The sequence below is a fragment of the Pseudochaenichthys georgianus genome, chromosome 5 (assembly GCF_902827115.2).
Source record: "Pseudochaenichthys georgianus chromosome 5, fPseGeo1.2, whole genome shotgun sequence".
NCBI lineage: Eukaryota > Metazoa > Chordata > Actinopteri > Perciformes > Channichthyidae > Pseudochaenichthys > Pseudochaenichthys georgianus.
In genome coordinates, this window is record NC_047507.1 from 22527152 (window position 1) to 22539112 (window position 11961).

The following is an 11961-nucleotide window of genomic DNA, read 5'->3' on the forward strand; positions in this document are numbered from 1 at the left end:
ACACACACACACACACACACACACACACACACACACACACACACACACACACACACACACACACACACACCACTATCAGTGGCGGGGTTAGCCATGGCCAGTGCAGCACTTCAAAGGCCTCCCACTGCCCATAGCTTTGTCTGTGAGATAAACTGCAAACTTTCATCCAGACCACTTAATCACATAATGTCCCTGATGGTGGGCAGCGACGTCTGTGCTGCCTGATGGCACCACAATGTGGCTCTCAAAAATATCAGACATTCTCAAACACTTGCCACTACTAGTGTGACTTCCCTTCTCGGACATACTGCTCAGCTTGCAGTAGAAGAGAGAAAAGTGTGAAGTGGGCCCACACATAATGGTCGGCCAGCAAAATGGACATACCCCAGTGTGCTGATGAAGCCATTGGTGGATCCCTCTGCATACAGGGAGCAGATGTCCCCAATGTGTAGGAAGCTCGACATCTTATCCGACATGTTTGACACACACAGAGGACACCTACAGCAAGAGAAAGGAGTGAATATTAGTATATGATATTCTCAATATGTTATCACAAAAGTCTAAAAAGCAGAAAAAGCTTCCTTATTTGTAATTCTTTCCTGATAGTATCTGTAATAGTGTGGTGGTGGTGGTGATGATGATGATCTATGGTTACATTCATTCAACTTCAGTCAGTAACAATTGCGGATTCTCTTATTTACTGGGCATTTGCAGATATGATCATGCACTCGCATAACATTCACAGAAACATTTCCTCGTTTGATCAGTCGTGAGATTTGAAAACGAGAGGCTTCCCTGAGACTACACTGATACCACTCTCTGGAATTTGCATAGAAGCTGCAGGGAAATGCTCTGCTGTTACTGTTACTTGTTTGTAGAGGCTCAGGCTGGACAGTTAATGATTATGAGCTGCCGTTAGCAGGAAGGTTTATGCACCTGCAACAGGTCATCGCCGCTGAATCTGATATGTGTGCACCGCAGGTCCACTTCATTCAGGTTATCTGTCTGTTTCCAACCACTGCCTCTCACTGCGGTCGATAAAGTATACTAAATAAACTAATGGCGTTGTTGCAAGCCTAAAATAATGACATACAACACCAAATTACCAGCTATTACAAAGCACACGCGCGCATCTTTCCTACAGGCCTGTTAGTGTTAGACCAATGAAAGTCACATGAAACTTGAGTAAACGATGGTAGGCTGTCTTTTGCTTCGGGATCTGCAATCACACCGTTTTAAAGTAATCAGGAGTTATCGTTTTCTTGGTCGTTTGTTGTTCCTACTGTGTTAACGACGACATCAAGGGCGATGTGAGCACTTTAATAATCATTTAAGGAGGGCGAAGTAACTGTTTTTCTCCTCTACGAGAAGATACGGATAGGGAGAGAAGATGGTCAACTGTACAAGTTGTGTGCTCAACTTTACCTCGGTCCGGGTAAACGCTGGGGTGCTCAGCCTTCTCTCGACCGGCTAGGACAACATGCCTGTGGCTCCTCTTCACCACCGGCCCGAGGGTGAGATCCAGGCGTCAGCGATTGTAATAATCCAGTTTTTCTGACAGCTCTCTCGCCTCTCCGCGCCTGTCGGTGCTCGGGTTGTGTGCACTGAGGCAGGCGGCTCATTGGCTCGCTGCCACCTCTTTTTCTCAAGCAGCCGTAGTGTTGAAATCTGGGAAATTATGTCCATGTGGTCCCATCCCTCTGAGAATCCAGGCTGTGTTACCACTCCCAGCGCGAAGTCCTGATTTAAATGGTGAAGAAAAACTATTTAACTAAATAAACTGTCAAACTGCACCACGTATTTTATTTAATAGTGTTTAAGGAAGTTATTTCATTTACTTCAAACCAACACCATTTGCTGTTTTCGCAGGCCCTACTCATAGTTTGCTATTTTATTACTTTTTTAATTAAAAGTACACAACACATATTCACTTCGGGCAGGAAAGAGTTACTTTTTCTTACACTGCAACCAGCTGACTGATCACGTGACTTTGCGGAAGTAAGAGTATCAACATCATGAGCAGAATTTGAGCCGTGTCCTGCAAAGATGGTGCGATGTTTTGTCTTGTTTTTCATCGTTTGTTGTGTGAACGAAGTGTTTTGTACTCAGGATTCAGGCGGGGCTCAGTCAGAACCCGTAGCCGCTCAGGGAGCAACTAGCTGCGGCTGTGAGCACCTGAAGAGAGTCGCTGCTGTGGAGCCTGTGGAGGACAGCACGGTGTCTGCAGACCCAGCTCTCAAATACTCAAAAGGCGCCAATGAGAGGCTGCAGGAGGCTCAGGGAGATGACGAGAATATACTTAGTCAGGTAAGTCATCTCTTTGTCCTTTGAGAAGAAATATAACAAAGTCCCTCCCTATTGAGACACTTGCTCAATAGATCACCATCTTGTTCTAAAACTTAACCAAAAGTGGTGCAGAAATGTAGACAGCCTTTCCGACCACATTAAACATGTCTAATTCCATTTTGAAAAAGCATGATCTGAGTCCCTTGTATTTTACATTTACCACAAAAGTGTCTCCCAGTGCATAGTATTGTTGTAAAATGTTTATGAGAAAGACTGCATGTTGGTGGCATTGTAGTTGACATCAGTATGCAATATTAGTTATTTTTCAATATATAACCTTTTAGCTGGTTCTAAGGAAGACAATGTTTTTTGTTTTGCTCAAGTGTGTCCCTCAACAAGCTTCACCAATGGGATTGTTAGTTTTGGCTTTGGTTAGATCCTTGTCTCACTGCCTCAGAGGCATGTGGGTTTCCTGTGTTTAAACAAATCCTCATGATAGGCCCTGCACAATACACAGTCATTAAATATGGGTCACATCTGGTGCCACTGTGTAGGATCAGTTGGAAGAAAAACAGCATATAAACCATGTGCTTAAAAGCTGCATTTACACTGCTTTTGAATTGCACAAATATGTAAATAGCAGACTGACAATCTGATTTTGGGCTATGTACGAACGTTAACCAAATAATTGTATCCTCTCCTAAGGTTGGTTTTTGATTCATTTACTTACAATATGTTATCTCTGAATGTGTTGCTTTTGATACCGTATAAAACTGTATTGTTTGCTTTTGTCTTTTTGAAGTGTATGGAAACATTGTGAAGCGTAGTGGTTAGCTCTCAAATAGATATTTGCACGTAGAATAAACTAGGTTCCCAGCCATTTTAAAGTATCTCATCACTTCTGTTACTTTCTTTAAAGTGAAGAGATTCATTGGTCTGTTCATGCATACAGATGGTGCTGATTTCTGGAGGAGATTTCCTGATGGGGACGGACAACCCAGCCATCCCTGCAGATGGCGAGGGCCCTCAGAGGCCGGTGCACGTGGACTCCTTCTACATGGAGATCCAGGAAGTGACAAACCAACAGTTTCAGGGCTTTGTCAATGCCACAGGATTCATTACTGAGGTATTTGTGTATAGATTAACCCATAAGCTGTGATTTGAATTAATAAAAAATGTGTTGAATAAATCAAACCAATCGTTATTAAAACAAATATTTGGCAATGGTGATGTTTCAGTGTTATGATTTTAATCGGCATCACCTTTGCTCATATCCTGTATCCTTGTATTTTTAGGCAGAGAACTTCGGAGACTCATTTGTGTTTGAGGGGATTTTGAGCGAGAGTGTAAAAAACCAAATCACCCAAGCTGTAAGTATAGTTATTCAACTGTCCTGTACCGCTCATGTTGTTGTGCTACATCCAGATAAAGCATTGTTAGTACCATGATTATTGGCGTCATCCTTTTGTAGCCCTGTGTAAAAACTCCTGACATGTACACCTTGATAATTGTTCTTCGTTGAGAAACACGTAATCATTTTTAAAAGAATGATAAATGTGGGGAGAAATATATATGACATGTTGTACACTTTTCATTGTCTTCCAGATGTATCATAGTGTTATACCCTCTGTTCAGATGTAGGTTGCGGGGGGGGGGGTAACCTTATTTATTTTTTGGAAGATCTTCATTGAACTTGCTGCATGGGTGTAGCTTGGTCAAAGAAGAACACATTGCATTTTTAGTCCGATCCCAATCAAGGGGCTGATACTGTAGAAACATTATTTTAACTTTAGGAAACCGCCTTGTCAGAGATCTTAGCTCTCCAAGTGCATTTATAGTTATTACTGATATATTTATTTAACGTTCCTTGCCCCATGGTCGGTGTCATAAACAGATATAATGTAAACATATACTTCTCTTATTTAAGAGTCTTGGGAATCTTCACAGAGAGCCTGAGGCCACAGCCCTCCCACAGATGTAAGCCAGATAGCAGAGTATTGACTGCTTCATCTCAGTTCTCATGTGGTAGGGAAAGTGCTGTGTACCCATTAGTGTGGCATAGTGGAAACCATTAGTACCATTGCAAATCTGTGGACATAAGAAAATTCCAAATGATATGTAAATGTAAGAGAAAATGGAATGAAGAGTATGAAAGAAAAATAATATCAGTCTGTAACCATTATATCTATATTACTCTGTTTTCAGGTGGCTGCTGCCCCCTGGTGGCTTCCAGTCAAAGGTGCCAACTGGAGGCACCCTAATGGTCCAGACTCCAACATCACAGACCGGTAGAAAGCTCTCTTTTCATCCCTGAAACCCAAATAGTCCTTGGATAAGCTTTCAGTCTAAGTGATAGGGCACAAAATCCACACTCTCCGTTCTCTTCCAAGTTTAGCTTAAGCAAGGACAAAGCTTAAGCAGTGATTGAGACATACAGTAAGAAGTGGAGTCATCTAAAGTTATGGCCCTTTTTTGTAGAAAACCCCTGCTTTTTCATATTGTGACCCTATTCAATAGTGTTTTCAACCTCATTATAAAAGTCACTGATGGAATCATATTTTGACAGTGGATGCAAGAAAAGCAAACCCACATATTTCTAACCCCTTAAACAACCAGAAAAACAACATTTACTTCACATATATCCATCAAACTCTCTGGAGTGAATTGGCAGACAGAAACTACAAAACCAAGCCAATATAACACTAAACTTTTCCAAGTAGCTGATTGGCTCATGACATGCTGTCCAATAAAAACTGAGGGGGCTGCTGTTTCTGAACTCTATTTGACCTGCAAGCCTTATCAACAGCCGTCCCTGAATAAGTTATTTTAAAGAAACACGGGGGATTAGGAACTTGAAAAATACTTTATATATAATTGGAGGAAATCCATTTAATAATTTACCTCAGACTGCTGGAGCCTACTGTAAGCTTCACTTGAACTTCAAAATGCATTTTTTTTTTTAAGAGCACAAGGACTGTGGATTTTGTTTTTTATCACTTACACTGGATTCACAGTAAGAAAGGATTTCATTACAAGCGTTGTGGACAAGTAGGTTAAGTTCAAACAACCAGAAGTTATTTCACTCATTGCTTTAGACAGATTTGAAACATCAATGTGAACATTTTGAATATTTATGATCCAAAGCTACTTCTTTTATTTGATTATAATTGTTCTTTATTTTCAGCAAATACAACTCCAGTAATTAAATCTAAACCTGTGTTTGTGTAGGCTGGACCATCCTGTTCTACATGTGTCCTGGGCCGATGCAGTCGCCTACTGCTCCTGGGCCAATAGGAGACTTCCTACAGAGGCAGAATGGGAGTACGCCTGCAGAGGGGGCCTTGAAGACAGGTACAATACTTACTCATTATATGACTAAAATACGCCAATATGCTTCCAATGTGCTGTGGTTTTCATACAGTATGTCCCATGTCAATGTCTCGCATGTAGACTTTACCCCTGGGGAAACAAGTTGAACCCGAAAGGACAGCACTACGCCAACCTCTGGCAGGGGGACTTCCCCAACCATAACTCTGCAGAGGATGGATACATTCAAACTTCACCGGTAAGACCAAAAAGGAAAGATAGAAAGAGGATGTAGTTATGGGTGTGTTAAAACTGCAACATATTTCAGGTATGAAAGACTGTGAGGGGCTTATAAGCAATTGTCACAAAACTGGAACAAGGTTGATAATTGAGTCTCTGCCTTTAGAAGCTACAGGAAAGGAACGGTGTCCGGAAATAAGAGCTCATCTCAGAAGTTGATTGAGTCCTACAAGAATATCAAATGCAAAACCATCACATCATGTTAATCCAATCTCTTTTTCTATCATAAGAGGTTTGATGCTCTGATTTAAAGATATCAAGCATGAAAAAATGCACTCAGATTTTTAAATGGTACAGTATACACTTCTGAAGGAACTGCATTTTTTCTGATCCCACTACCTGAAAAGAAGGGGCTTTTTTTTATTATGATGATAGAAATGTAACATTCAAATCACCTAATTTTAGCAGCTTGGCAATAGGAAAGAAGTAATGGATAAAAACAGATTGAATCACCTGAAATCTAGTTCAACACTAGATGAGCTGTATGTCTGGATTAGTTCGAAATAATTTCATTCATTCTGGTAAAACATACATACATGGACCTACAGTAGTACACATCCATAGGGCTTACATCAAATAAAGAGACGTTCAGAACATACAAGTGTTTCAAATGAAATTCTTTAAAATGTGGCAAAACTCTCCCTGCAGGTGATGTCCTTTCCAGCCAATGGTTTCGGTCTGCATGACATTGTGGGGAATGCATGGGAATGGACCTCAGACTGGTGGACTGTTCATCACACCACAGAGCATCAACAAAACCCAGTAAAACACGTTATCTCTAAGCTTTTAAGTTCTTCAGGTTGGTTTTTTGAGCTAATATCTAATAACTTCTCTCTCCTTTAGATTGGTCCTTCGTCAGGCATAGACAAGGTGAAGAAGGGAGGGTCATACATGTGCCACAAGGTAAAGTAGACCATAACTTAAATGCTTGTTATGCTATATAGCTTCTTTTTTTTATCAAACTTGAAATAAAAAAACAGTCCCGAGTGTATACATACAGTGGAGGAAATAAGTATTTGATCCCTTGCCGATTTTGTAAGTTTACCCACTTACAAATAAATGAACAGTCTATAATGTTAATGGTAGGTTTATTTTACAAATGAGAGAGAGAATATCAAAAAGAAAATCCAGAAATTGATATTATATAAAAGATAAAAATTGATTTCTAATTGATTTGTATTTAACTCTAGTATTTGATCCCCTTGCAACCAACAAGGATTCTGGCTCCCACAAACCGGTTACATAAGTCCTTGTCAGGGACCAAGCAGTAAGACAACAGGACACAGGAGTGGTTTAAATAAACTAGGGTTTTTATTTACCCAAAAATCCACAAAACATCATATAAATAGCAAGGCCTATAAAAGAGGTCAACAGAAAATACCTCAAAGAAACATAACAGGTGTTAACTCAACAAACGGACCTCCTACAATGAAAAACCCAGGAACCTATATAGTGGCTTGGCCAAACCAAGTTGAACCCAAGGGATAATTAATAGTCACATCATACACAGGACACTGACAAAACCCAAATCCCCCCTTTGACATGGAAGCAGGTGGTTTGTCCCAATCTGTCCCGATTGGCTCCTTGCAGTATTTATGAGCCCTCAGCGCTCGGCCACGCCCTTTGCTGAACCAGGAAGTAACCTCCCCCAATGGACATGGTAACTCAAGAGACAAAGAATGTAATTAATACAAACAAATACTTGTGTTTTAGCTGTGCTAAAATGTTTGAAGTAATGTCAGATTACAATCAAATAAAGAGTTTACCATCTAGAGCAAATGTGTGGTGTTAATTGGCATGTTTTATTGTAGCTGCACTAAAGCAAAACTACTGAAGATGAGGATGCAGTGTAGTTGGTTTACCCTGTGTGGCTGTGGCCATCACAGTCCTCTTCCTTTTAAGAAAGTACTCATAATATCAACTTGTTACCTGTATAAAAGACACCTGTCAATCAATCAGATTCCAACCTCTCCACCATGGGCAAGACCAAAGAGCTGTCTAAGGACTTCAGGGACAAGATTTTCCCCCAGGTCATTATATAATGTCCATTTGTGGATTTTCTTTTTGATATTCTCTCTCTCATTAGCAGTGGCGGCGCCAGAGTATTTGTGTTGGGTAATCTCTAGGGCTAACCCATACAGTGGTGGGGCTCAAGTCAGAATTTGCGATGTAATTACATACACGCTATATCGCCCACCTTGACAGTGAAACGCCACGCGTGAGGTTTAGATTATTTCCCTGTCTCAATCCAAATTGAACTGTATGAAATAAAAAGGCACATTTGTCTTGTAGTAAATAAAAAGGGCGACCTGGAGCCAATCCTGCAATTTCCCCACAGGTGAAAGAGTTGACATGAAAACCCAACCCCTGCAGGGGGGTCTGGGGGGATTCTCCCCCAGGAGATTTTTTTTAAATACTAACATAAAATACACATTCTGGTACTCTCTTGAGAAGAAAAATAAATAAATCTATTACTACACATTAAAAAAAATGAATGCCATTTTAGTTTTGTGTTACTTTGTTCTGAAAGCTGAACCTGCTGCTCCTCACGGAGAGAAGAGGGAAGAGGCTGTGTGAGGCTGTGTGAGGCTGTGTGAGGCTGTGTGAGGCTGCGGCCCCACGAGGACGAATTCGGTCGTTTGCGTTACTGTTTAGTGTCATATAGACCGTTCGGCCACACGAGGACGACCGAATATGGCACTAAACGACTGAGGAAACGACAACGGGTCCCAAGGTGGATAGAAATGCATACGCCACTCTCTGGGGGGTCAAACAGCTCCGTGTGTGCGCCCTATACGGATATTTTCAGATCACTGATAGTGATTGCGCAATAGCCCCGCCTCTCCCCACCTCTTCTGCTCACCTCCGCTTACCCCGCGCCAGTGCTGAAGTGTTTCGCCACCAACAACAACAACAATGGCGGATCGCAGAGTTGCTATCGTGCTCCGGACGCTATTGACCATGCTACAGTTGTTTGTGCAACATCTACAGCAATAATGATGAGGCAATAGCCCCGCCTCTCCCCACCTCTGCTGCTCACCCCCACGTCAAAGTAAACTGCACCCTGAATTCAGATTATTTATCTTTCTCTCGCGAGTGAAGTCTAATCTGACAGGACGGAGACACACGCAGCTCTGCTCACCTGCAGCTCCTCCCGCTGCAGCAAAACACACACTTCAAGTCAGATCATCACCCTTAGCTATTTTAATTACCTCTCAAACTCCCTAAACTAGTTATAAATATGTTTATTTTTACAGTCGGCCGGGTCACTGATTACTGGATGAGCTGCTGCATGAGACAGACACTGGCGCTGTCCGAAGAGAGGGAGGAAAAAGAGAGGCTCCGTGTATTTTATCATTATATTATATAGAGTCGTTATTCATTTGTTTTAAAGCTCAATAAATAACAAAGAAGACCTTTGACCGGCACTTTTATAATTTTGTCCGGAAAATTTCAACTTTAATACACGCTGACTGGCGAAAAACTCTGCCCGGTTCCCTCGGCCCCCACCGCGGAGAATAAACGGAAGGGCAACCATGACAACCATGCTTCTTCGCTGCTTTTGTGGAGGAAGTTACAGCGCCACGTAGAGGCTCCTGCATATGTACTGCAGCTTCTCCAGCGGTTGGAGCTAAACGGAGCGGTCTCGTGTGGGCAGACACTATCCGGATAATTATTGCATGTGGACGGAAGCCGTTTGCAATTGCGTTTGCGTTAATCCTATGCGTTTAGCCGTTTTCGTCCTCGTGGGGCCGCAGCCTGAATTACTTTACATTGTGGATAAGGGTTGATAGCCCCCATTGTTGTGTTGTGTGTCAACATGAAAGACAGCCCACACACCATCATCACACCGTGGGGTCTTATTTCATTACGGGTTGATTTCTATCAACACGTAATGTTGTATCGATGTATAGATGTACTACAGCAAAAGTATTCTCCGTCGGGACTTCCTGCAACAACACCACGCCGTTATCTTGATTCTGATTGGCCAGAACAGTGGTTCCCAACCTTTTTTCCCAAGAGCCCCCCCAAATGACTCCTGTTGGAAGTTGCGCCCCAAGTAGAAGTATTTTGTTAAAGGAGGATGAAAGCGTAATTAAGGAGCACTATTGGAGTGACTTTGATGGTTATTGGACTCAGGATTAATTCATTTGGATTCCCGCTGTATGAATAAATTAAAGGACGGCGCAGAAGTGGAAACAATTCACAAAGGGATTCAACTGTTTAAAACACATGCTCAAAGTAAGCCGGATTTTGCAGATGTGTTTATGTGGATTCAAAAGTCGTAAATAATCTACAAAATGGAGGAGACCGATCTGATTGGAGCAACTGTGACAAATAATCCAACTGAAACCGGCATGGACAATGACTAAGTTTTAAAAATGCGCTTATCCAGAAAAGCCTGGTTTGGACACTTTACCGGCCGAAGAAACATTTCTATTAAAGAAAGAATTATACATTTCTGTCTTTTTATGCCTTTAATAGCTACTAACTTGAATTTGTATTCAAATTAATAGATCAATTTTATTGTAATGTAGAGACAAGGCTTTTAGTGACAATCATGTATTGCGTTACAACTATAAGTAAAAAAAAAAAAAAAAAAAAGTCTAAATATGATATTTGGCCTCAAATCATCTGAGGCCCGCGCCCCCCAGGTTGGGAACCACTGGGCCAGAAGACATTATCAAAGATGTTCTATTGAGAAGACGATCACTACGTGACAAAAGTTTTCAAAACCGTTTCTAGTCTTCAGTATTTCCAGATAAGTGGCTACTGAAATCAATCTTACTAACTGCTGTCTGTGCAATTTACTCCGCGAGTTGGCGGACTTTATTGTGCTTACTTTAAAATCATTTTTCATGGTGGGGCTAAGGTGGGGCTAAGCCATTTCTTGGTATGGCTGTAGCCTACCCCAGCCATACCCTGGCGCCGCCACTGCTCATTAGTAAAATAAACCTGCCATTAAAATTATAGACTGTTAATTTCTTTGTAAGTGGGCAAATTAACAAAATCTGCAAGGGATCAAATACTTATTTCCTCCACTGTACATGTTTGAACAGTTATAATGGTTCATAAGGTGGTTAGATTTAAATGTGCAATAGAGTATGTTGTGAGTGATGTAGTAATGCAAATCTGTTTCATAGCCAGTGACTGTCCACCTGTTAGATTACAGAGAACATGCACACTCCCCTATTCTCTCTTTTCATCCTGATACCTGAGGCTAGAGTAGTGTATGTGTTAGTGTGTGGACAGTCCCTTAGTCAGATCCTGTTTTGAAAAGAGAACTTCTATTAAGTACTTTTTCTGCAACACCATTTTAACCGCCCACTGGTGACCACCTGTTTGCCAGTTGCCATGGAAATGCGACTAATTGCATGAAAAAGAAGTCCTCATAATATAGGTTTGGTGTGTTTCACATGGATACACTGTGTGAGGGAGTGGAGGACAACATTTTAAAATGGGTAATAAACATGCACAAACAGTGAATGAAGTGGTGGATGAAAATGTTTAATATACTGTAATAAAGCAGGTTCCATTGATGAGAAAAAGGAATGTTTTGACAGTCATTTTTATTTTGTTTTTCAGTCTTACTGTTATAGATACCGATGTGCTGCTCGTAGCCAAAACACTCCGGACAGTGCCGCCTCTAATCTTGGTTTCCGCTGTGTCTCTCAGGAGAAACGGTGACCTGACCTGCTCGTCTTAAAGCTGCGGTACCTTATTCTAGCTGCTCCTGAACTCTTGTGTTGGTTGTACAGTTAACCAATGAAAGTGACTTCATATATGCCATTTAATTTTCATAGAGATCGTCTTCCATTCAAGCAGATATTCTCAGAAATGAAATATTTTGTAACTTTCTTCAGACTTTATTTTTTATAAGAAATGACATTTCTGTTCTCCGAACCCTAACCCTAACGTATTTTTGGTGAAACAACCCAAGCTTAAATGTCATATTTGGCCATAATAAAAATGGTGACTCAAAATGTTGCACTTGATTTGTATGAGAAACTTTAGCTTTAATGCTAAATATAAAGAGGCTGCTTTGCTATTACCCTTGTGTTTTATCAT

General features: G+C 41.2%; 2 protein-coding genes across 9 annotated transcripts in view; one reads left to right on the forward strand and one right to left on the reverse strand.

Moving 5' to 3' along the window:
• LOC117446722 (inositol 1,4,5-trisphosphate-gated calcium channel ITPR1) overlaps window positions 1-1735 on the reverse strand; it is a 65554-nt gene extending 63819 nt beyond the window's left edge. For 4 of the 8 annotated variants that reach the window (XM_034083081.2, XM_034083087.2, XM_034083083.2 and 1 more), the window contains exons 1-2: window positions 1426-1735; window positions 385-498 (exon numbers count right to left, since the gene is read on the reverse strand). In XM_034083081.2, coding sequence (XP_033938972.1) covers window positions 385-476 — 92 coding nt within the window. In that variant the 5' untranslated portion in view covers window positions 477-498; window positions 1426-1735. The remainder of the gene's footprint in view (window positions 1-384; window positions 499-1425) is intronic. The other 4 variants (XM_034083088.2, XM_034083085.2, XM_034083084.2 and 1 more) reach the window with 1 other exon arrangement.
• A 231-nt stretch (window positions 1736-1966) lies between these two features.
• sumf1 (sulfatase modifying factor 1) lies at window positions 1967-11876 on the forward strand. The gene is made up of 9 exons (XM_034083125.2): window positions 1967-2307; window positions 3239-3412; window positions 3582-3656; window positions 4492-4574; window positions 5515-5637; window positions 5737-5851; window positions 6541-6654; window positions 6736-6795; window positions 11479-11876. The coding sequence occupies exons 1-9, from the start codon at window positions 2047-2049 to the stop codon at window positions 11578-11580; spliced, it is 1107 nt and encodes a 368-aa protein (XP_033939016.1). The 5' UTR covers window positions 1967-2046; the 3' UTR covers window positions 11581-11876.
• The last annotated feature ends 85 nt before the right edge of the window (window positions 11877-11961 follow it).